General features: G+C 44.4%; 1 protein-coding gene across 1 annotated transcript in view; it reads left to right on the top strand.

Annotated features, from left to right (window-relative positions):
* The window catches only part of LOXHD1 (lipoxygenase homology domains 1), a 151,292-nt gene that overhangs the window by 18,055 nt on the left and 108,674 nt on the right, over window positions 1–24,563 (top strand). Inside the window, exons 4-6 of the mRNA XM_027656088.1 lie at window positions 8,997–9,077; window positions 9,898–10,082; window positions 24,254–24,352. Of these exons, the coding sequence (XP_027511889.1) occupies window positions 8,997–9,077; window positions 9,898–10,082; window positions 24,254–24,352 (365 nt within the window). The remainder of the gene's footprint in view (window positions 1–8,996; window positions 9,078–9,897; window positions 10,083–24,253; window positions 24,353–24,563) is intronic.

Below are 24,563 nucleotides of genomic sequence, written 5' to 3'. Positions count from 1 at the left end.
GTTTGGCAAAGCCATCAAAGCAAGAGCTGCTTTCCAGGGAGTTTTCTTGTGGTCAGCATTTACATAAATAGCCATTTCACTGGGAAAGTGGTCATCTGCTTGTGGCTATGCAAAGAATCCAAATATTAACTTAAATATATATATATATATATGTATACTGTATGCCCTTTAGAGAAGAAGTCAAGAGACCTCCATAACAGATTTCTCAATCAGCTGTGGCCTTAAACAAGCTACTGGTTGTACAGGCACTTTGGTTAATGCCTGCTCTTTCCTCCTGCTCTCACCGCTTTCACTTTGTGAAACAAAAAAAAGAAAGGACACGCAGGGATTATTTGAGGTTGCAGCAGCAGCACTCTGAGCTTGTTCAGAGCTGGGTTAGCATTTTGGTCTTGGTCCCTGTTGCTGCAGAAAGCAGATGGCTGAGGTGTTGGTAAGCAAGGATGAAAGGCACGGGAAGGCAACCTTCTGCAGCTCAGGGCTCTCAAAAGTGGTCCCATAGGAGGTGACCGCTAGAACTGCAACTACAGCTTTCCACAGGGGGTTTCCCAAACATCAGCAAAATTTCTGTGTCTCTAAGCAAAGCCTGGCACGTTACAGTGCTTCATTGAGGAACAGCAAAAAAAAAGGTAGTCTGGGAGTAGAAGTGTCTGCAGACAAGCTTATTTGATAGTCTTGTCTCATAAATATGATGCAAACCATAAAGTAGTCAGTTTGTCCCCCAAAACTTGTTATGCAGATTTGTTAATATGGCAAAAGGATGGAATCTCATGCATCTTTCAACTAAATGTTTACACGAGTTCACCTATGACTGCAAATGCATGACATTTTATAGGAGCTTACATTTCCTCATGTATGACAGACAGCTAAAATATCATGCATTGCCTAAAGATGGTACTACCATTTCAGCTTCTGGTTAGAATAGGTTTTTCTTATTTCTTTCGTGACTGTGTGCTGGTAGTGAAATACATGACATTTCAGGTCTTTGTGTCGTGCGCGGTAAAGGGAAGACATGACAAACTCATGAATTATCATGTGTTTCTAACATTGGCCAGCAATAAGGTAACTGTGAAAGGCACGAATCTTTGTCCTGACTTGTCAGGAGGAACATCAGTTCTGGAAGTGGCAGCACTCAAAACATGTTCACCTAAAGGGGGCCTACAAGAAAGAGCATGCAGTGAGAGGACTCCATGGGGGAGGCTTTAAAGAGGGATTGGCTTTAAATTACAGAGGGCAGAGTAAGATCAGGTATTAGGTAGAAATTCTTGACTGTGAAGATGGTGAGGCCCTGGCAAAGGTTGCCCAGAGAAGCTGTGGCTGGCCCATCCCTGGAAGGGTTCAAGGCCAGGTTGGATGGGGCTTGGAGGAACACGGTCTAGTGAAAGGTGTCCCTGCCCATGGCAGGGGGTGGAACAAGATGGGCTTTAAGATCCCTTCCAACCCAAACCATTCTATGATATTGTGATTTATTTAGGCAAGGAGGTTTAGTCAGGTAGTTTTTAGGGTCTGGGAGGGACTAGAATGACTCCACTTTTGCAGTCACTGTCTGTCATTTTGGGGGGATGGTAACACTGGTGCTGGAGGTGGTGGATGGGTGCTGGCAAAGTACCTCTTGGGCCCAGCAGCTCTTGGAGAAATACCTTTTCAAACTCAGCTCACACAATTCTCCAGTTCCCCACCTGCCACCCTGCACCAGCCACAGCTCAGCCAGAAGCTAAAAGCACTGCCACAAATGAGTTTCTTTCCACTGGCTCCATCATGGCTGAACACCAAGGCGTTGCTTGGTGGCATTTTGGCAGTTTCCAAGACCTTTTCTATAGGCATGAACTGATTCTCTGGGGTCCAACACTGAACAAGGAGTGCTGATCCTCCACAATATTTTCTCTCTCCATGCTCATGTGCTTTCCAACAGGCTAAGGCTAAGGAACAAATGCAAAAGTCATCTAGGAGTGCCACCACCAGCTCATTCACAGCGTTTAGTCTAAATTTATATATTTCTTGCTAGTGCAAATGAAGCCACTTTTCAGTGGCAGGCTTACCTGGTCCAGCTTTTGACAACTGCAATTAATATTCATGGTGAGATTCTTCCTTTGAGGGGAAAAAAAAAAAGGTGAAAAAGAGAAGATTTAGCAGCTCTGGCAATCTGGAAGAAAGATGAGATAATTGGTGACAGCTGGCTTCTTACTGAATTTGAGGACTATACAATGGAATTTTTTTTTTTTTTAAATATCTAATGCTGAACACTTTTAATTGGCAGTCTATTCTACCTGGTCTTGGCTGGTTATACAGAGCTTTTCCTGTTCCTAATGCCAGCAAATACATGTGAATTTCAGAGTAAGTACGTGATGGTCTTTAGAGGATGGTAGTCTTTGTAGCTCTGATACAGTTAAGCCAACCCCAGCTGCAGAAGATCTGATTTTGTTATTTAATGGCTCTGGGATAAATAAATAAATAGAGGAAAGCAGGTGATATGGTTTGAAGCTGGCTCCCTGCCAAGTCTCCAAACCTTATCACAAGAAGTCCCTCCCCCCCCCAAACCTCAGGGAGAAGAGGGAGAAAAAAACAACTAAGAAAACCTGAAATGAGAGAGAGACAGGTAAAGTGATATATATAAATATATTTACACTTATGTTACAATTATATACAATTGAAATATATACAATTTCACAAGGGAAAGGGAAGGGGGGAAGGGAAAAGGAACAAAACCAAAACAAAATATATATATATATATCCCAATTACTAGCCCAATATCTATCCACTAGAAGAGTTAGCAAAGAAATATCTCACTACTCTCCTTGGGACAACCGAGAGTTGCTCCGGGACGATCGCCGGCAACCTCTGCCTCCCAAGGTCGACAAGGCCTTACCAGGCCTCGCTCCCCAACACGGCAGACTCAACAGCAGGGAACCTGCGCCTCCAAGCCGCTGGAAGGAAAGAGAGCGAAGGCCTTTCCTCCTTTCTTCTTATAGTCTGGCTTACATAAAAATCGTAGGGAATACTGGGTAAATCTGGGCCCTTCCTTGGCTACAAACTGGTCACCAAGGAAGGCCTAGACCAAACTACCACAGCTGGCTTATTTGAGTAGTTAATATAATAAGTTAGGAAGGGTTAGATAGTTGGTACAGAAGGTTCTGTTCAGGCTAGGAAGCAAATGAACCCCAAGTGCAGGTGGGGGAAGGATTCTCACATTCCTGTCAAAGTCCTTCTCCAGCGATGAGCTGCAATGCTTTTCCTATAATGCCACGGGATGTTTCCCATCTTAAAGCTGTTTATGTATCTAACTGTGCTCTGATTTACACCTATACAAATCTGCAGCACTTTCAGTGTGCTCTGAAGACTTAATGATCTGGGACCGGAGGCGTTAAGTGACGGCACATTCCCTTCTGAAAAGGAGATTAGGTGGGATTTTTTTTTTTCCCCCTCCCTCTGTTGCTCAGGCTTATTACCTAGCCTGTGTCTAGCATTTCAGGAACAAAATACCTGAGACGGCACTTAGATAGCAGCGTTGAACAACCCAAATACAGAAGCCTGTAGAATTGGCCTCTGTATAAATCCAGCGGCACCTACGCAAGTAGCAGCTGGTGGTACAACTACAAGGAAGGTCAAGCCTTTGAGAGAAAAACAGCAAATTGCTTAAAATAGCCAGACTTTTTAGGGAATTCAGCTGTTAGACCTAGGTCCCTGCTGATCAAGTGTCAGCAGCGTTTTTCAGACTGTAAAACATGCCCAGTTTTCCCCACGGGATGAGTATAAGGTGTCTTCCTTGAAAAAGCTCAACCATCCTGTCTTGCTCAAAATCCTGCCCCTATCCCAACTCACTAATGTAAGTTTTAAAAGTGCATGAGCTCATTCTTGTGAAAAATTTAAAAATATTCCTCCTTGGGAATGGGATGAAAATTTTCAGCAGAGTAAAATTCGCCCCCAAGTTTGGCAAAGTGAATGCAACTCAAAATGTAATATTGGGAAATGATGAGGAAACTTTGCAGTCTTATCACTGGCACTGTTTGCTTTGTACACAGCTTCTCCAGAAAACAACAACCAAACTGCAGACAACAAAGACATCCCTGCCCATGGCAGAGAGGGTTGGAACAAGATGATCTTTAAGGCCCCCTCCAACCCAGGCCATTCTATAATTCTATGATAAAGCATAGCCAAGATTATCTAGATTAAACACCACTGCTTTATTTTGTTTATGCATATCACACCACCAAAGATGAAAAACCGGTATTAAGATGCTGCTGCTCCTCGCAGTACAAAGTGAAGGAGCACTTACCCAATGTCTGTCATTAAGGCTGTCTAAATCTGTACCTGGAATGCTTATGGATAAGGCAGGGGATGTTTCAGTGCGCCTGTAAAGTTTCAGGGGAAATTCAGACACCGGCTCCCATGGATTTGGGCTGTTGTCTGATTCCTGGGTGCCACTATGCTGCTACATCCCAGAGGAGTTCATCTCATCCAATCAAATCCTTTCAAGTAGGACCATTTTTTCACTGATTTTTCTGCTTAAGCAGGATTTCTTCTGCTGGTCAATAATGTCCTTGGTACAGAGACATCCACAGTGGCTGTGCTTTTCTGCTGGTTTCTTTTCCAGCTGGAGTGTTTTTGGACGTGTGCTGCCTCGTAGTATTTCCAGCCACCCGCTGACTGATGTTGTCAGCTCATGACAGCAGTCTTGGCTAAATATTTGCAGACCAAACTCCCTGGAGTATTTGTTGCTCCAAGAAGGAGGTTAATGATGCTGCTGTTGGAGCTCTGTGTTAAGAGTAAATACGTTTTGAACCTATGGGTTTTTTGCAGTTAGGCTGTTTGTAAATTTGCACAGGCCAGTGTCCTCTCTCCAGGAGTGATCGATAGTGGATGTGTAGGGAGGAACAGGGGGATGAGGCCAACACATTGTCAGCGTTTTTCAGATAGCTTTTGCATCTTCTGGCAAGCTGCCATGTTATCCAGAGCCTGATAACACAGATTCACCCAGTCTATAATGTACATTGGACAACCTGAGGATGAGCAAAGCTGTCTGCACTTCCAAGCCAGCAAAACAGCAGGGATGGACCAGTGTTCATCTCTACCACCTTTTCAGATGGTGCTGCCTGAGGGACAGAAGTGGAAATGCTGCATGAAAACAGGATGTGGAGAGAGCCCACTACAGCAATTACAAATATATGGGGAGGGACAAGGGTTCATTCTGTGTTTTTGGGAAGAAATTCCATTTATTTCCTGTCCTTTTCAATTCAGCTCTAACTCACCTTGAATCCTATGTTCAATTTTGGGCTCCTCATGGCAAGAAAGAGAGGGTCTGGAGCAAGTCCTGAGAAAGGCAATGTTGCTGGGGAAGGGTCTGGAGCAGCAGGAGCATCTGAGGGGGCTGGGGGGGCTCATCCTGGAGAAAAGGAGGCTCAGGGGGGACCTTCTGGCTCTCTCCAACTCCTTGACAGGAGGGTGGAGCCAGGTGGAGGTCGGGCTCTACTCCCAGGGAACAAGGGACAGGATGAAAGGAAACAGTCTCAAGCTGCACCAGGAGAGGTTTAGGCTGGATGTTGGGAATAATTTCTTCATGGAAAGGGTTGTCCAGACCGGGCACAGACTGCCCAGGGCAATGTTGGAGTCCCCATCCCCGGAGGGATTTAAAAGCCCTGGGAATGTGGCACCGGGGGACATGGGTTAGTGATGGGCTTGGCAGTGCTGGGGAAGTAGCTGGACTTGATGATCTTAGAAGACTTTTTCCAACCCAAATGACCTAATATCTCATTCTATGATACATTAAAACTAAGCTGCTCCCCCTGTAGTCCATGAGAAACTCACCTCCTGCGAGCTTTGGTTGAGGTGAATCCAATGGCATTTATTTTCTTCTAGAGTGGCAGGCTGCAGGATGGTTTTTGCTGTGCGACCTTCGAAATCATCCCCGATACCTAGCTCCTCCTAATGCTGCTAAACATCAGTGGCAGGAGCAGGCAGACCTGTGGGCAGTGTTTCAGGGAGATGCAACCAAGAACTGACTCTTTCTAATGGTTTAATGGAGCATCTTTAAAATTTTGTTCGAACTGACATCCACAATAACACTTTGTGCTTCTGTGCAGCCCTTCATCCACGGTGCTTTTTCAGGCAGTTCTCTACGTAAAAAGCATTTTCAGGTAAAACACCTAATGGAAAGGCAATTTAAATTATTGTTAAGCAGGGATTCAAGCTAAATTGGTTTAGGTTACTCCATCACTGCTGAAGGTTGTTATTTTTATGCCTCTGCTGTGATCAGTACCCAGGTATTCCCCCTGTTCCTAAGAGCTCAGCTGTAGAAAGGGTGCTCTTAGCTGATCAGAAGTGAAGACTATTTTCTACAAACATTCAAAATTTCCATTTCAAATGTGACTTTCATTTAGGTGGTGGGATCTGCTCTTGTTAATTCAGATTTATTTAAAAAAACCCCAAACTAGTACAAATGTTTATTTTATGTATTTTTGCATATAAAACTGCATCATTGAGAATTTCTTGCTGTCAACATACAAAGTAGTAGCAAAACTCTCATAGCACTGGCGCTGTTGCCTGTGCCCATGGCCAGCAGAAGAGAGGGATGCAGGGATTTATAAATACTACACTTGAATATGCACCAGTTCTTGTGGTGATTTTTAGCAGTGTGACTTACCCAACCAGGGGACAAAGTGTTCTGAATCATTGTACATTTGCAGCTCTATGAGCAGTGCAGCCTTCAGGCAATTATTCAACTGAAAGAATCTGAAAACAACTTCAGATACAAAAAAAAAAAAAAAAAAAGATAATTTCATATACTACTCTTTGACAAAGTTCCTTGGATGTTTCTTACAAAGCAATTGGAAAAAGTGCTACAACAGACTATGAAAATAATAGAGCTGTGAAGGCCAATCAAATACGTGAAATAACAAATTCAAGCGAAATATATTTCACTTGTTGCCTTGGCCTGGTATTTCAGATTAATGATAGTGCTCACATGAAATTCAGCAGATCCTTAGACTAACTAAGCTTATGGTCTAAGGTCCCTGGGTTTGAATCCAGTCAAGCCTGAATATTGGAAATTTAGTGCTGCAATTTCCAAGTCAGGTTTTTTCCTGCTTTATTTGTCACTGGGCTGTTCAAGGCAGTGTGCTGCACTGTTTTCTGTAATGAGCTCCTTACAGTAATTAGGCTGTGAACGTCTTCTCCCAGCCCTAGCGTGGACCAGACTCTGATATGGCCCAGCTGTAATTTCCCCTTTTCTCTCACTCTTACTTTTTTTTAGGCCAAATTTCAGTATAGCCACTCACTGTGAGATATTCCCTCGCTCACTCTCTCCCCATGTAATTGGCAGTACTGAAACATGCCAGAAGGAAGGATTGGATTTTTTTTTCTGTACTATTGATGCTGCAGGTCCCTCTCAAGGGAAGAGACCTGTCAAATTCTTCCTACCTTTCAACAGTAAGACTTCCCAGGGGTTTGAGTCCTGGACTATGTCACATTTTCCAATGCTTCCCCAAGCTATTTCAGGATTCACAAAGCATCTGCTCAGTGGGCACTTTTCAGATGCACTCCAAAAGGAGGTTTCCTCCCCACCATCCATCCCAGCAACTAAAGGAGCCCAGCACAGCGGTGGGACTGTCACAAACCAGCAGCCACCGGTGCACTGAAAGCTTGGGGCTGATTATTCTCGCTTAATACTCCTGTGCCATCTCAGTGGCAGCCTGCAGCACTGCATCGATCTCGGGAGCCAATGCGGGGAGAAGCTGCTGTCATTATGATGCTCATTCAAGCCTGACAGACTAATTGCCTCGCACTCACTGGCTGTTTTCTCTCCGACAACCAGGCTGGGGGAGGCTGAGCCGGGTTTAATTGTCTCTCGCAAGGTTAACCATTTTAGCCTTTCCATTCTTGGGCGATGCTCCTGGCGTGGTGTTTGAAACAGCAGAACAGAAGAGGAGGAGGAGGAGGAGGAAGGCTGGGCATGGGGGTGTGGGGAACACAAAATAACCTGTAAACAAGGCACATGTGATATGGAGCAAAACCGAACCTCCTTGCTGGGAGTATTAATATTCATTAACTTTCTGAGCACAAGCCTCTTGTCACTGCGGCTTTTTGCTGCTGAAGTGCTGTGGCTTTTTGTTCATTTTAATATGACTTCTGGATTTTGCTGTGTTTAATCATCCGTGGCCGTGCTTAGCAGCCCAGGCGAAATGGGGGCCCATCAGAGAGGGCAGGTGGGAGAGGCAGCCTCTTCAGAGCAAGGTTGGGCTTTGCTTTGATGTTATTCATAGCGTTTTTGTGGAAAGAACGAGCTTAGAAAAGGATGGAGGTGCTTTGCCAAGGATCACACCGCAGGCTAGAGGTAGAAATGGGAGTTAAATTCTACATTCCCTGACCTGGGCCAATAGACTTCATATTGCTTTTCCACTTGCGCCTGTGAAATACAAACAGCATGCTTAACACTTCACCAAAAAAGTCCAACTACTCCCAGTCCTACAATTGTTTTACTTTGGATGAGATGCAAATCATAGGAGAAAGCGTTGAAGCAAGTTTTAGAACTTGTTAAAAAACTGATGGGAGATGGACCCATAAAGTTGGATGTGGTTGAATGCTTTTCTCTCTGGCTGAGCTCTGGGCATATCTGTGGCTCCACAGGGAACTTGCTGGGCTGTGGAGCCCCTTTGCTCCACCTCCAGGAGCGGGTCTGCTTGATGCCTGGAGGCAAGGATGGCAGGAGAGGACGTGTGGGGGAGTGGGAAAATTGAGGTGAAAAGCATATTGCATTTCCCCCAAAGCTTCCATCTCAGCTTCTCTAAGGGCTCTTAGCGGTTGAGAAGGGAAAAAATCTGTTACGTGTCAGGATTTAAGCATCCAAAACCTCTCACAAGAGAGAGGGTATTGAAAAGCAGGCCTTTCCAGTACTAGGAATGACACTTCTTCATCCTTAAGCACTAGTGCTCTGTCAGGCCACCACGTGTGCTTGCTGACAAGGTTGCTGGCTTTTCACCACGGCTTTTGATGCATGTGCATTACAGGAGCAGCACAGCCTTTGAGAGGAGCAAAACAGACGTGTTCCGAGTGAAAACCAATAACGTCGGACAAATAAAGAAAATAAGGTACCTGCGCAAACAGTTGCTACCACAGCACCTTCTCTGCGAGGTGCTAATCGGATGACAGGCTGTAGAGGTTTTAGCACTGCCATGTTTTATTCATCATTCGTTAACGTGCTCCCATCAAGGTGAAGTTAAGGGGTGGTAAAAGCTTGTTTACTGCCTAAGATTTGAACTGAAGCGTGAAATCACCTAAGGTATTGCTTATAACTATCCATGCTCCCCACCAAGAATTGTATTTCTGTCATGTGCAATCATGGGAAAAAACGTTTAGGGCTGTTTTTATGTCCCAGTGGAGGTAAATGGGGTTTGCTATCCACTTTTGCTGAATTAGTGTCATGTAAATGATGATTATAATGTTTAACCAGCATGTGACCAACCGCTATAAAATTAAAAATTAATAAGTAGTACAAAGAAAGCTGTGAAGAGGTGGTTAAAATAAAGTAAGAGGGAGAAGAGAGCAGAAGGGATACAGGGTGGGAAGGGAGTCCCCTATGTTTTAGATATGAAGTGCAAGGTGCATGAACGCATGTGCTGAATGAACGGGGAGAGCTGTGTACGTTTGTGTGCATCCCCTTGCAGGTAACAGCCCACAGATTCACCTATGATATCCATCCACAAATATATTGTTACTTTTAAAATACCATGCAAAAAATACCCTCTATTTCCTGTAAGTCTTTTGAAACACTTTGGGTAGACGGCTACAAACAGGCGTTCTGTGTATAGTTGCTCTAAGCCCTGCCTAATACACAACATTCCACAAAATCTACTGTGCTAGTGACCAGTCTTAATCAAAACACCAAAACCAGGGTCGTTCTTCCTCTAGGATTGAGCACGACAACACTGGACTGAACGCGGGCTGGTTCCTCGACCGCGTGATCGTGACCGACATGAACAGACCCCACCTCCGCTTCTACTTCCCCTGCAACAACTGGCTGAGCAAGGAGGATGGGGATGGACTGTACGTCAGAGACCTCGTCGGCAGCCTCAACCCCATGGATGTGCCCAAAAGTAAGGGGTTTTTATTAAAAAAAAAAAAAAAAGCTTGGCTTTCCGATGCTTTGTAAGAAAGGACAGGGTTGCTTTGAGATGATTTCGTTATATGAAAAGTAGTTGCATAGTCTGAGCCGATTTCAGTTTTCTTTATAGCCAGTGGAGAGAGATATAGGAAGATGCAAAATACCTCCAGAGGGTAATTTCTTCTTCCAGTGTTAGATCCGACATCTTAAGGTGGGATAAATCACTGGAGAAGCTCCACTTGTTGGTTGAGTACTGAAGGATCCATGATGACAATATTAAATTAGATTAAATGGTCACATGTAGATGAGAGGCATCCTACCCTGGTATCCTTGAGTGCTATCAGAAGAGGCAGCATGGTTGCAGTCCCCTGTATAAAACTGAGTGTTTCCAGGCTCTGGTGATGTCCTGCAGGAAATTTCCGCAAAGAAGCAAACAAACCCTCTTGCTGTAACTCTACGCTGGTTTGCTGTATGTGTATGATATCGATATTGAGCTGGTGCCTGTTTTTCAGAGTGGTTTTAAGCTAATGATATTGAAACGAAGCCAGGACAGCTTGCAAACTCAAATTGGTATCAGTGTGTAGGCCATGTGGTGATGTATACTGCCTGTAATGTGAGTGGGAACGCGATCAAGACGTGAAAGTGGAGCCAGCAAACCAGTCTCAGGTGCGATGTCAGCGGTTTATCTGCAAGTGCTAATGAGGAAAACAAGTGGTGTTTTCCTGATGGCCGCACCAGTTGCACTGCTCCTTTTCTGGGAGCTTGGTTTTGGGCACAGAATTAAAGTATACCCGCCACCAGCTGCAAGTCCGTGGGAAAAGAGAGGTGTATAGTTTGGTGCTAAAAAGGAGAAAGTTGTGCTTTTTCTAGTATCTCATCTTGCTGAGTATAGGTAGTAGATTTCTTGCAATAATGTGCTGACACGACCACTTAGGAGCAACCCTTTGGTGAAACCAGTTTGTTGCCAACCTTAATACAGTGCTGTGAGCATTGACAGATGCTCTAGAAGGGCAAGGTATTGTTATTTTTATTGAGGTCCTGTTTGAAGTTAACACTGAAACAATAAACCAAATTGACCCTGAACTGTTAAGTTATTTTGCCCTACTGAGATACAACCTTCTGAAACAGTTTTGGCATGTTGGATATGTAGGTATTAAAAGATACTGTGTGTGAACTAGTGTGCACAGATAATATTCATTGACAAGAAATGTAGGTGGGAGCATTTTAGAAACGCAGACATCCCCAGGGTGGCTGCCACAGGGGAATGAGATAATGTCTGGAGATATTATCTGCCAAAAACCCACCCAGTTACTGCTGGGGCTGTGTGTACTGAAGTATTTTGCCGCTTTTTTCATCCAATCGGTTTGTGAAATGGAGAATTTAGGGACAGTCCTAATGTTAAGAATTAAGAGGCAGGGAGGGTCTGGAGAAAGTAGTGAATGAGTCAAAGCAATACACAATTAAGGAGAGGTTCCCTTGAGGAGGAAATCAACCATTCAATCTTAATAAATCTTTAAATGACACAACGCCTTATCTGAATTTATTATTGCCCCTGCCTGGGAGAGATGATTCAAGGGAACGCATGTGATTTCCTCCATCCTGTTCAACACCTGTCTCACAGCAGGAAAGGACTTGTGGGCTAAACCCTCAGCTGGTACAAAAGAGCGCAGCTCCACTGAAATTTCTGGAACAATTTTGCATTTCACCAGCCAGGCAGCAAGTCCTGAGCGCTGGCTCTTCTGGAGGAGTGGTTTTGGGTTACAAATGAACTGCTCATTGTGTGCTTCATACAGGATAAATACAAATAAGATTGTCTCCCAGGGGTGAAAGAAAAGGTTTAACCAGGCATTTGTCAGAAGGGCATCTGTTCTCACCACCTTTGTCAGAGAGAAGAACCCACTTTTGAGTGGCAGTGGGTGCCCCACAGCTGCCCATGCAAATATGGGGAGCTGGGCTGGGGCCAGAGCCACGGGTGAAGGGTTGGAAGCCTTCCAAGTGGCAGGCCTGAATCTGTAAGAGGAGAGGGTTAGCTCTGCTATCTCAGGTTGCAGTTCCCCTTGAACCATAATTAATGAAAGACAAACATTCCCAGAGTGCTGTGGTGAACTGTCAGCTGCAAATGTAAATGTATCTGAATTAATTTGCCTCCCTCTGGATCAGTAAAGGTCTGAAATGAGATTGTGATATGATTTTCTCTGTACATACAAGTAATTTGCCCTAAATTTGGTTGGGTTTGGGTTTGTTTGGGGTTTGTTTCTTTTTTTTCCCCAATGGATTAAAATAATGGTGTTTACTCTTTACATATTAATATTTTCTAGGCCACTAGATAACTGAATAATTATGTGGCTTGGTGGGTTTATGTGCCTGTAAAGAAAGATTAGTAACTCTCTCCTAAGTCTATGTTCCCATTAGCAGTGTTCAGTGCCATACTCTTCTCCTTTCTGGCTATGTCTCTTCGATCACTGTTTCCCTTTTTTCTTTAGTTTTTCTTTATAAACTACCCAGTCACTGTTGCTGCCAAACTTAGCTTCATGCTTTGCTTTCATGCTTTATTTGCTGTCACAGTCAGGAATGTTTTTGGAGGTAATCAAACAAGTTTCTTCTGTGTTCCCTCTCCTGGAGCACCTTCAGCTTTTGATCTTCTTCTTGAGAACTTTCCCATCTTTCTCATGAGCATTTTCCTTCCTCCCTTGAACTGGAGGTCACTGCTGGGACATGCATCTTCTCTGTGCTATGTGTGGGATGAATTAGGACTTGAGAAAAATGAACTGCTTTTTTTTTGGTCATATTTTTCCTTTGTTGAAGAGGCATCTCAAGCATATTTGAAGGGTGTTTGGACCAAAACAGATCATGCTTATGGGGAGACTCAGCCTCTTTCTTGGTGAGGAGCACAGGCCAACCAGAGAATCCCTGCAGGACTGTGATTTTTGAAGAGGTTAATTTAAAGAGAAAAGCAGAGGACTTATCAAAAAATGCAGAAAATAATATGTAGCAAAACCAGTCAACATATAATGGAAAAAACAGACACACACACTCAAAAAACAAAAGTAAAGTACTTTCCATGATCCAAATAGAGCTACCAAGAATGGCAGCACTACTTAGCAATTGCAGATGCCTGAGTGATTGCATTTACTTATCTGAGAAAAACGTCTCCCATCAGGTTCCCTGTAGAGTGAGTGCCACACATTTCTCAAGGAGAACAAGTTACATTTTAAGTGTTCCTGTTTGAATGATCCTCTATTCCCTGTACTCACATCCGTGGCATCATATGCCAATGGCCCTTTGACAGTGGTAGTGTCACAGATTCTTATTTACTCAGCAGCTGCTACTGGTAGCCTGGATCAATTTACATTACAGGTATTAATTACAAGGAAGGGCTATTGTTCAGCTCTATGCTGCTTCACTTGAGTTTATGAAACCTTAGGATTGTGTAACTGTGGCTGAGCCTTTATGCAAGGGACCAGCTCAAAACTGAAGTCAGGTGCTTGTTTTCCTTTGAGTGTTGTGGGCTTTGGATCACTCTGGGGGTGTCTGATGTCCTACCAAAGCAGTGGGAGAGGAGAGCATTCATAATAGCTGGCAGCTGCATTAATAAGATCTACTGACCCCAATGGAGATGTAAAAATGCATGAGATTCAGGAGCCAGTCCATAGAATCACAGAATTACTTAGGTTGAAAAAGCTCTCTAAGATCACCAAGTCCAACCATTCCCACGCAACTGCCAAGGCCACCACTAACCCATGTCCCAGATTGCCACATCCACATGGCTGCCCTAGGCAGCTGTGTCAGGGCAGGAAAACTCTTTCCATGAAGAAATTTTCCCAAAGTCCAGTCTAAACCTCCCCTGACACAGCTTGGTCATGAACCAGATTTGTCATGAATCATTTGTGCCCCTCAGTGGACAGACCCTCATGTCTCCCCATCCCATGGTGACTCTCATTTGTCTGGACTTCACTGGCTCTGTTTCTGCTGCAAGTGGGACACGAGGCCTGAGCTTTTCTCCATTCCTGTGTGTGATGGGTACAGCTTTTTATCATCCAGCTGGAAAGAAGGGAGTCCTGAGAGTTGGTCTTCAGGTGGATTGAAGAGTTTCTCAAGACATAATACTAAAATATTTTTGCGAGGCTAAATTGTGTCCTGATTCATAAGAGAAGCTGAGGTTTGGTTGGGTTAGATGATAAGTTGTTTATCCATGGACCATCTTTTCTCTGGGGTGAGCACAGGCAGTTATTCAGCTGGTTGAGGTTAGTCTGGGCTTTCTGCAGTATGACCTCCAGCTATCCTCAGAACAAGGGAAACACATATTGGCTGTTCTTGATTTCCCTTGAAACCTCTCTCTAATCAAACAATTCTCTGTACATGCCCTTTACTATGAGATCATTCATTTACAAAGGGGATGTTCATGCACTCCTTAAAATCACGTTTAAGAGCACAGAGAGCTGAAAACAAATTCAGTCTTCTTTGCAATTGCAGTTTACACTAACCTGTGAAATTTTGCTCAAGTCTTTGCAACCTGCCTGTCGCAAATAGGACTGATTTCCCTCTGGCTTTTTGGCCATCAGCAGCCTGAAATTATTTAGGATTGGACATGATGGGCTATAAAAGTGCATGGGACAGCAGCTCATGTCAAACTCTTTCAAGGCTGCCTATTCCCAGTAGGACAGAACTGCTTATGTGACCTCAAACTCCTTCCACCTCTACTTTTTTGCGTTAAAGTTCAGTCTTATTTGGTCTGTTAATTATGAATGTGAGGAGCACATGTGGTAGAACAACATGTGGCACACCTCGACCTTGAGGATGGGAGAGCCCAACACAGTTTTGTTATGTTTAATTTTCCCATACTTAATTGTCCTGGGAATTGGTCACCTATTGTTTTTTAGTGTTATTACATAAAAAATCAGTCACAAGATTAGATCAGGTGTAGCTGTGGGCTAAGTCTGGATGGTCCTTTGCAGGAAGATGTGAAATTTCTGCCTTGACAAGAATGTGCTTTGAACTGAAAGGTTGCTGGCTGTGCCAGTTCTGGCCTGATTAGGGGTTGATATATGATGCATCTGAGAGTTTGCATGGATATGTCCCAAGGGTAATGGCTGTAAGATCACAATGAGCAGCTGGGAACTGGATCCCACTAAAGGCAGATGAGTGGTGAAATGTCCCTGTGTGCTTGTGCAGGCAGAGGGAAGTCTTGGCTTTAAAAAAGTTAGACCAATATTTATTATAATTACAAATGACAGAAGTTCAGATGATCAAGTTGCAGGTCAGTCCCAATCCATTAGTCTTTCAAAAGTTTCCTTGAATCACAGGTCTGCCCTCATCTGGGGCAGAGTTAATGAGATCACCCGAGGAGAGTGGGATAGTTTGTGTTCATGGTGGGTCAGAGGGGAAGACCACGGACATAGAGAGCCACAGAACAGCTTCCTTTGAAGGCAGGAATGGCAGTCAGTGCAGGCTTTATGAAGGCAATCTGTGCATTTGAAGAAGCAGCCTGTGCTGGACTTCTCTGTCCACTGTGCATTTGAAACCACCTGTGCAAGCACACACAGAGTTAACATACTCCAGGTATTCTCCGAGGTTTCTAAATCCACTAGGACCTAAAACTCATATATTTGAGCTGGGAATGTGAGCTATGTTATTTCTTTCCTCTGCAAAGGAGGCTTGTTCTAAGACTTCACAGTTCATTGTCCAGAGTTTTACTGTTGGCTGACTTGAAGACTTATGAGGCATTGACCTGGCTGTGGCTTGAGGAAACACTCAGCCAAGTCCTTCCTGCTGCCATGGGATGTGCATGTCCCTAAAGGCTGGGCTGAATCCGAACTGGAGCTGTGGCCAATATTTCTCAATAACGTAGTGGTGGTAGAAGCTCTGGTAAGGGGCAGCATTTGAGATCTGAGGCACCAGTCGACAATGCCCTGTGGGCTTTGCAACCTCATTTTATAAAACATGAACAGTCTGGAGAGCTGGGCTTGTGGCTGAGCCCCCATCTCTGGAAGGACTTAAAAGGTGTGTAAATGTGGCATGTGGGGACATGGGTTAGTGGTGGCCTTGGCAGTGTTGGTGGAACAGTCTGACTTGTTGATCTTAGAGGGCTTTTCCGGCCTAAATGATTTCGTGATTCCCAGGGTCGTGTTTCAAAATGAGATCTCACAGTTTGGAAACTTTCATGATCAGAAAAATGAAAAGAGATTATTTCTGAGGACATAGAAGTGGAGGGAGAGGGAATGAAATATTAATAAGTGTTACCTGCTCATCAAAATTCGTCTTTATTTACATTGAGAACTGGAAGTGTATAATCAGCCCAGGAAAATGCAGCTAAATATATTTATGAAATAAATATGAGTTGTTTACTTTCGAGTAATGGTGAATACCCTCTGTGTTAAGGATGAGGCCTTGCTGCATGCTGAAGCATTCAATAAACAAGGTTTGTAGAGGGAGTAATATCTTTTACCACCCCATTGATAACACGGGGGAAAAAAATTGTCACGCTATCTGGCATACTGAGTACCCAGAAATGTCTTTTATCTTTGGTCAAAAATGCTCCAGTTGGTCTCATAAGCACTCTACTCTCCCTGCAAACTTTGCCCATCTTAAACCACTGTGTCCAAAATGAGGCAGCTATGGACATTTTACTTGTAATATATTTTTTTGCCTGTTGTTTTATCTCTAAAGATGGGTAAAAGGAAAGAGAAATTGAAATACAGAAATAAAAAGAAACACTAGTGACTTGTAAACCACAAGGAAGACAGGATGCACAGAGCTCTGAAATGGGATGGAAATAGAGATTTGTAATTCATATCAAGGACTTCATGTTTCAAGAGAAAGAATTTTGAAGAGGCATGAGACATCTCTGTGTGTGGCTGGTGTATAGGTCTATGTGTACCCAATACAAAACAGATAGTACAGCATGTTTGTGAAGATGTGGGATAATTTTGACTAATTATGTCTATATATGGAAATTAATTCAGCTATCAGTTTTAAAATAGAGTAACTTTTAAAAAGATATTATTTATTCAAAGCAAGATTTAAGTACAGTAAGAATAATAACGTTTTTAACAATACTGTAAAATTATTTCATTCCTATTTCTCAGCAAAAGTGTTTAACCCCAGAGGATATTTTCAGTGATTTCTTCAGTTTTGATAATATCAGACCTGAGGAAAGCGGAAAACAGATAATTTCTTTTGTGAAATGTCTGCCTTTTTTTGCTATTGTTTTTTGGTTGGTTTTGTTTTGTTGTGGTTTTTTTTTTATTTTATTTTATTTTTTTAATGGGCTTTTTTTTTAATGGGTTTCCACCCTGGGGCTGAACTAATGCAAAGTAATGATAAATCTTGGAGAAATAGATGAACAAGGATTTCTGCACTGCTGTCACAAGGTGGGTTGCCCCTGTGCTAAGCTCCCTGCTTCTGCAGCTAAACCACTATTGTCTCCTGAGCAAGGTCATTTAAAGCTCACTTCAAAAAGTCATCATTGCTTTGAAGTCGCAGTAGGAACATCAGTTTAGCATATCCTACAAGCAAAGCCTCCTGCATGTGGTAGATTGCCTCTCACAGGCTCTGCAGAGGGATGATCCAGGCTGAATCCTAATACATTAACTGTTTTGATGCACACTTTGATTCCACGTCAGAGCCACAGAAAACGGAGCTGAATCCCACGGTCTCTGGCCTGGGTGGGGAGGCTCAGTGTCAGAGTTAATTACAGGAGGGGCACAAGGCAGAGGTTGAGGGTGGTGCAGTACTCAACAGAAAAAAACTCTCTTATCACAGAGTCACAGAATACCCTGAGTCTGAAGGCACCTCCAAGGAACATCAAGGCCAACTCCTGTCCCTGGACAGGACAACCCCAAGGGTCCCACCGTGTGCCTGAGAGCGTTCCCCAAACACTTGTTGAATCGTTTCTTTCTCCCGTGTGTTGTGGCCTCCTTGGGTGACAGCAATAGTGTCTCTTAAGAAGACACTTTCACAGAGCTCTTATGAGATTAAAGAAATGCTGAACCAGGGCCACGCCATCCTTGGTGCTGTCTCTAAATATGGGCACCCCAGAGGCATCCAGAGGCTCCTCAGCACTTCTCCCTTGCTAACAAGGTGTTTTGGCAGAGGTTGTCATGGCCAAAAGCCACGGAATTTGGGTTAAAAGGGGCCTTTAAAGACCATCTAGTCCAACCCCCTGCAATGAGCAGGGACATCTTCAACTAGATCAGGTTGCTCAGAGCCCTGTCCAACGCAAAACTCTTCCTTATTCAGCATCCCCTGTGCTCCAGGTATGCTTGTAACCTGCATTTCCAGTTCAAACCCTTGGGTAAAGGAGCTGTTCCCCACCTCTGATGGCAGAGCTCATTAATAAAGGCAGCTGTCAATTACCCTTGAAAGACATTAATTACTTTTGAGCTCTAAACCAACCTTTTGAATTCAGTGCTCTCCAGGATGGGGAAAAAAGTCTTCCTTATCTGTGTGCAGATTGCTTTGTGCAAGAGCAGGACATGATTTTGAGACAGATCTGGCTGCTGGTGAGCTTAGCAGGGCTCCACTGCTTTTGCAGATGTTGTTTTAGATGCTCAATACGTTTTGCTCTGTGTGGCTATCTCTAGGGTCCCTGCTACTGTGTCAGAGAGAGGTGTAATGATCAGGGCCGGGTGAGCTTTCTGCTCTGCAGTGTTTGCAGAGACTCAATTGCTGGACGTGGAAAAGCAGCAGGGCACCTCCACCAGGTCAGCAGAAGCTCGTCTAGGAAGAGGAGGTGTTATCCTGGTGGGATGGGCTGTCTCTCAGGACAGACAAGAACTAAATTCAAATGTTTGCTGTGAACCAAGCGTGTTGGGAGGCAAGGCCCCAGCTTCATGCCCTAATCATAGGCTGACATTTTAAGGCTGCTCTGACCAAGAACTCTGTCACTGAGGAACATGCTGTCATCATTGGTATAAAGAAAGAAGCTCTCATTTTGACAAGTCAGTCCTTTCCATCAAGAAGAGATTTTATCAGAAAGTTTCTGGTGGGATGAAATGACTGACTCGATCTGACATCAAGGAACCAAAGCATGTGGATGTTAAACCACCTTCCCGAGCTCCTGCAAGAAGACTGTGGCAGACTCGGGTTGAAATGGTACCTCGTCTACAGATTCAAGCTCCTGCCTCTCCCTCTAGCAACAATTTTTTTTCACTTTTTGCACTAACCACAAAAGTATTTCTTCTCCAGCAGCAATTCAGAGACAGTGGCAAGTACCTCTCCCCCACCTCCACGCCTTCCCAAATCTGCCTGCTCAGTGCTGAGCAGCAGAGAGTGGATCTCAAACACTGCCGCCCTTGGAAACATTGTGAAAACAGAAGGATAATTGCTAAAAGTTGTCCTGTGAGAAGAATCCGTTGCTGCCTATGGCTTAGTTCCCTGCTTTTACCCCTGAGTGTTTTGCCTCCGGGGGCCATGGCGCTTCTCAGATGTTGGATGCTGAGGGGCTGCCCTGCTCCGTGGCAGGTCGAGCACACGGCAGGTAGGCAGGGCTGTCTAGCTGGGAATTCACTGTGCCCTGCAGGAGGTGATAACACTAGGTAATGAAGCACAGCCGACTTTGTTTTCCTGCCCAAATCTCCTGCTTCTGCTGCTACAAACTCGGCAGACTGTGTGTAAACACCCTATCTAATACCCCAGATAACAGTTGCTACAGGATTTCTTTAGGCAATCGCATCCTATGGTGGTTCAAGTGACCATGATATCATATTGCTAAATAAATAGCATTAACAGATGAATATCACACAGCTGAACAGTCACCTGCAGCTTGCAGGTGGAAGGATTTGACTGGGATATATCCACGTTTTCCATGGCTGGGGGCAGGACAGAGGCTGCGCAAGAGCACCCAGGGGTGCTGAGTCTGGATAAAAAGATTCTGAGCAATATGCTGGGTTAGTGCTGCCCCCAGCTCATCTGGATGGGGAACAGTGGGAGGCAGGAGACCAGCAGCCCCATTCCCTTTGCCCCCCAGGAGCAGCATTGGGAGTGCATCACGTTCACAAAAATAATTCTCTTGGGTCTTGTATGGAGAGAGCCTGACTCCAGCCCACAGTGCAAGATTAACCTTTCCTCCTCGCTGTTGAGAAGCTGAGGCTGAGTTAATCAGCAACAGACAAGCTGATCGGCTGTCACACCTCTGCTAAATTAATGCAGTGGGGTTACATCAGTGCCACCCCACTGCTTCACAGGGATAGCATCCTGGCAATGTCTTCAAATGTTTCTTTGGGACAGCTTTGTCTGCGTCAGTGTGTTGGATGAGAGATGTCAGAGGGAGCTGAGTTGTCTCTTAGTGGAGCAGACACCCAACTGTAAAGAGAAGAAAGGTGCTCTAACCACAGAGGGCATTTGCACTTGTGTTGCAATGGGAAGAGGAAAGACAGCAGAAAATAGCTACTGCTCTTCCTACTGATTTTTCTTAGCTGTTCTGCTCTTGGCATCTTGCAGTTCGTGCCTCTGAAGCTGCTAATTTTGCTCCTAGGAAAGCTCCCCTCCCCGTGCCTGTGCTGCAGTCAGCCTGCACTGCTCGATGGAGGCACAGCTTTTACATTAGCATTTTGCATGTTCACAGTGCTAGGAGAAGCATTCAGGAAAAAAAATATCCAGGCAACATCTTGATCCCTGTTTTGCAGATGAAGTCAGAGCCATGTATTGAAATTAATTTAAAAAAAAAAAAGGCAAGTTGGTATTTTTGAAAAGATGCTGCTGCTAAGGGCTTAAAGAATAGAGAGCAACATCCACCCATGCTCAAAATGAAGAGTGCTTGACTTAAGACAGATCTCTGCCTGGCTGCAATGAGAGCTTTTTCTTGCATACTTTTAGCAGCTGAATCCTCACTGTTTTTTTGAGAGGTAGCTTTCCTTTCTATTTAAATTTTCACATCCACCATGTCATTCTGTAAGATGTGCTGATGTAGAAAGCAAAGGACCCCTGAGCAGCATGAAATGCACCTGTCCCTGCTGCAACTGAGTGTTGAATTGCTTAGAGAGGGAGAGAGTTCTGGCAAAAATTCTGTGTGGCTCAGGACTGATCTTGTTTGCTTCCTGGAGATGGAGGAGCAACTATTTTCCTGTAATGCAGACCTGAGAGGTCCTGACCTCAGGTATGGGGTCAAGCTACAGTGCACAGTTTCATAGTTGTAAACGTGAAAAAAATAAAAGGGAAAACCTGATGAACAGAGGCTAGGCATGATCCCATAGTCTGTGAAGCAGGGATGTGCCATGACTTCTGCCAAGGACCTCTAGTGCTCTTGGAGTAGCTTTGCCCATGGAAACACATCAGCATGGAGAACGGGCCCGCCAGCACATGTTCTGCACCCCAGCCTTGCTTACACTTTAGGGGGCAACATAAACCCCTCACAGCACAGTGCGCTGTGATTGCCACCAGCTCAAAATAACCCACCTGTGGTCTCAGGAATCAGCTCTGCCATGGGGCTCTCTGTGCTGACACTCCGTGTGTGTATAGAGCCCTTGGGACCACTTAGTGTTCCGAGCAGGTTGTCAGAGGATGTCATTCTGTACCTTAGATTTGAAATACAGCCATGTTGAGAAACCTGTCAAGGTGTTTGATCTGGCAAATAGTTTTACCAATGTTTTTCGTGCTGACCAGACGTTATTTCTGCAGAAGGTGTACAAGGTATCCTCCCTGCCCTGTGTTTGGTCACTGCTCCTCATTGCTCTTCATGCTCCTCATGCTCCTCATTCTCTGCATGTCCTCCTTGATGCTCTGCATGCATTCAGGCATCCTTCTGGTCTGTATTTCAAGTGGCATAAACCCTTATCCTACAAGGGCAATCTAAGTTCAGCTACTGTTGCTTGTCCTTTTGAGGATCCTTTTATCCCATCGGGTTCTTCTGACTCCTGAAAAGTGGAGTGGAAAATTAATCACTGACATGAGAAAAAAATATTCTAGAGGAGGTGCATAGAGCAAAGTTTCTGGAAAAATGTGATCTGTGATTAAAGATCTCAACATGCAGTGGGTCAGTTTTAGTTAGAGCAGCTTAGTGGCCAAGTGGGAGCTGTAAATTGCACCATCTCCATCCTTGGCTAATGCAAATGAACTCTTTTGGTGTTGGTAGAGCTCTAGCAGGTTGTTAGAGCTCTGTGAACTGAAGCAAAAGAGTTAAAGAGAGTTATTAAGGCATTTTCTCCCTTGTCTGAGCCTGGACCTGTCCTCCTCTTTCTTGTTATTTAGTATTTATTGCAGTTTTATCGTTATTATTTTATTTGCAATGACATGTTTTGCGATGGGGCGCCAAGGATGTCAGCTCGATTTTCAGCCTTTTCCCAGCACAGTCATTAAACTGTGACAGGTGATTTTCCCTTCTGTTTAGGCTTTGCTTTTGTATACCTCACTGTGGGAGCTGAGAGCATCATTATAATTCAGGGGATGGTCCAACAACCGCTTCTCATATGTTTGCTCTCACATCCTCTGCCTCAGCAGGGGCACATGCACCAAAGTGTCTGCTGTCTTTTAGAATAATTTTTAATATGTACTGGTTATGGTGGAGGAGTTGGGGGACCTGTTCTGGGAGTGGTAACCCAGTGTTTGTGATATTCCATGGCTCCTGAGGGAATCCATTTCTGGAGTTGGCTGGGAAGCCTAGAGAAGGTTTTCCCCTAAATTTGCACCTGCCAAAGGGAGAAGAGTTGCAAATCGCGAATCACAGTTAACAGTTGGACTTGAAGATCTTAGAGGTCTTTCCCAGCCTTAATGATTCTGTGGTGCAGAAAATTTTGTTTCTGCAAAGGATGTGTGTGTGAAGAGACCTGTGCATTTGACCCTTTCACGGGAGCAGAGTCTCTGGGACTCAGAAATAAAGAGCTGAAGTAGCACAGAGCTTTCAGTGTCAGCTGCCCAGGGCTCAGTAACAGAGACTTTGTTGAGGGCATATCATGTGCTGTTCAGCTGTAGATTTTGCATTCCTTTTCATCAGTTTTCTTTTGTGTCTTGCTGTCTGCTTCCAGCACTGGTTTTTCATGGAAGATACAGCACCAGATGTTTGTCACGGCTGTTTGCCTGGAGGAGCAAGGTAGTCAGGTAGACTTGAGTGGTAGGTTCTGAAATTTGGCCCAAATAAAGTGACTCTGAAGGTCATGGGAGTTTTGTCATTGGTTTCAGAAGAAGCCGAGTTCTCGCTGGCTGTCCTTGGGAACAAAGTGAGTCCCACCCTGATCCATCTGAAGAACTTGCTTTTCAAACTCACGTACATGACATGTGTGACGTGTTTGTGGTGTGGCTCACCCACAGGGTTTTTGTGTTGCTTTTTGCCACACATGATGTATCTTCACAGTGTCACAGCTCCTTGGATTTACTCCTGTTTCCCCGTCAAGTGAAAAAGATTGGATTTTTTTTTTTTTTTTTTAAGCTCAGCAGGGTGGCCACCTTCACATTTTTGTGTTCATGCAGTGACTGACCTTTCATAGAATCACAGAACCAGAAAATGGTTTGGGTTGGAAGGGACCCTAAGGATTATATTATTCCAAGCCCCTGCCATGGACAGGGTCACCTTCTAGGTTGTTCCAAGCCCTGTCCAACCTCAGACATTTCCAGGGATGGGGCAGCCACAGCTTCTCTGGGCAACCTGTGCCAGCCCCTCACCACTCTCACAGTCAAGAATTTCTTCTGTATATCTGATCTGAATTTCCCCTTTTTCAGTTTGATTCCATTACTCCTTGTTCTATCACTACACTACTATTTCCTCAAAATACTTGTCACCAGCCAGGCTTAATATAAACTAAACTGCAGAAATAGCTCTAGGACAGCACTGGGATCAGAGGGGTCAGGTCTGAGCTTGGGCAGACGGCTGGCTCTGTAACTCTGTAACTCCTTGACATCTGGAGAAAGCAAAGCTTGTATGTAGGTCCTAGTTCATTTAATGCCCTTTTATCAACATGAAGATTTTCCCTTTCTCATCTACTTCACCTTTCAGTGTCAAGGCCAGGAACTGAGTGATCTGTGCTCTTGCCCTGGGCAGTGAATACGCAATGTCGGAGTTCTGCCTATGGATTTTATTCCTCATATGGAGAAGAGGGTCAGTGTTCCAAGAGCCATCGTTCAGACGACCTTTCAAGAGAGTATCAGCCCAGCCTGAGTTGTTCTGTGACGTTATGTTCTGTATCAAACCTCTGAGTTATTAATGTGTTGTGATTTGTGCCTCTCTCCTTGCAGTCAATAAGTACGTGGTCCGGGTTTTCACTGGTGAAGTCAGCGGCAGTGGAACAGATGCAGATGTCTTCATTAACATCTTCGGTGAGAAAGGAGACACAGGTATTCAAATGCAAATAATTTCCTAAAATGTTTCCTCCTGCTCTGCAGGACTGTGATCTGAACAACTCACAAAGGTGACATGGCAAATGTGGAATAATTTGACTGAGTGAAAGGCACGACAAATGGTGGTTTTAGCTCTGGGGCTTCTCACATCCACATCCACTGGAAGCTGCGACTGCAGTGCAGCAGCCATGGCTGGGCTGTGACTGAA

This window comes from Corapipo altera, unplaced genomic scaffold (genome assembly GCF_003945725.1).
Source record: "Corapipo altera isolate COAL_440 unplaced genomic scaffold, ASM394572v1 61553, whole genome shotgun sequence".
Classification (NCBI taxonomy): Eukaryota; Metazoa; Chordata; class Aves; order Passeriformes; family Pipridae; genus Corapipo; species Corapipo altera.
This window is presented reverse-complemented; position numbering and strand designations above follow the sequence as displayed.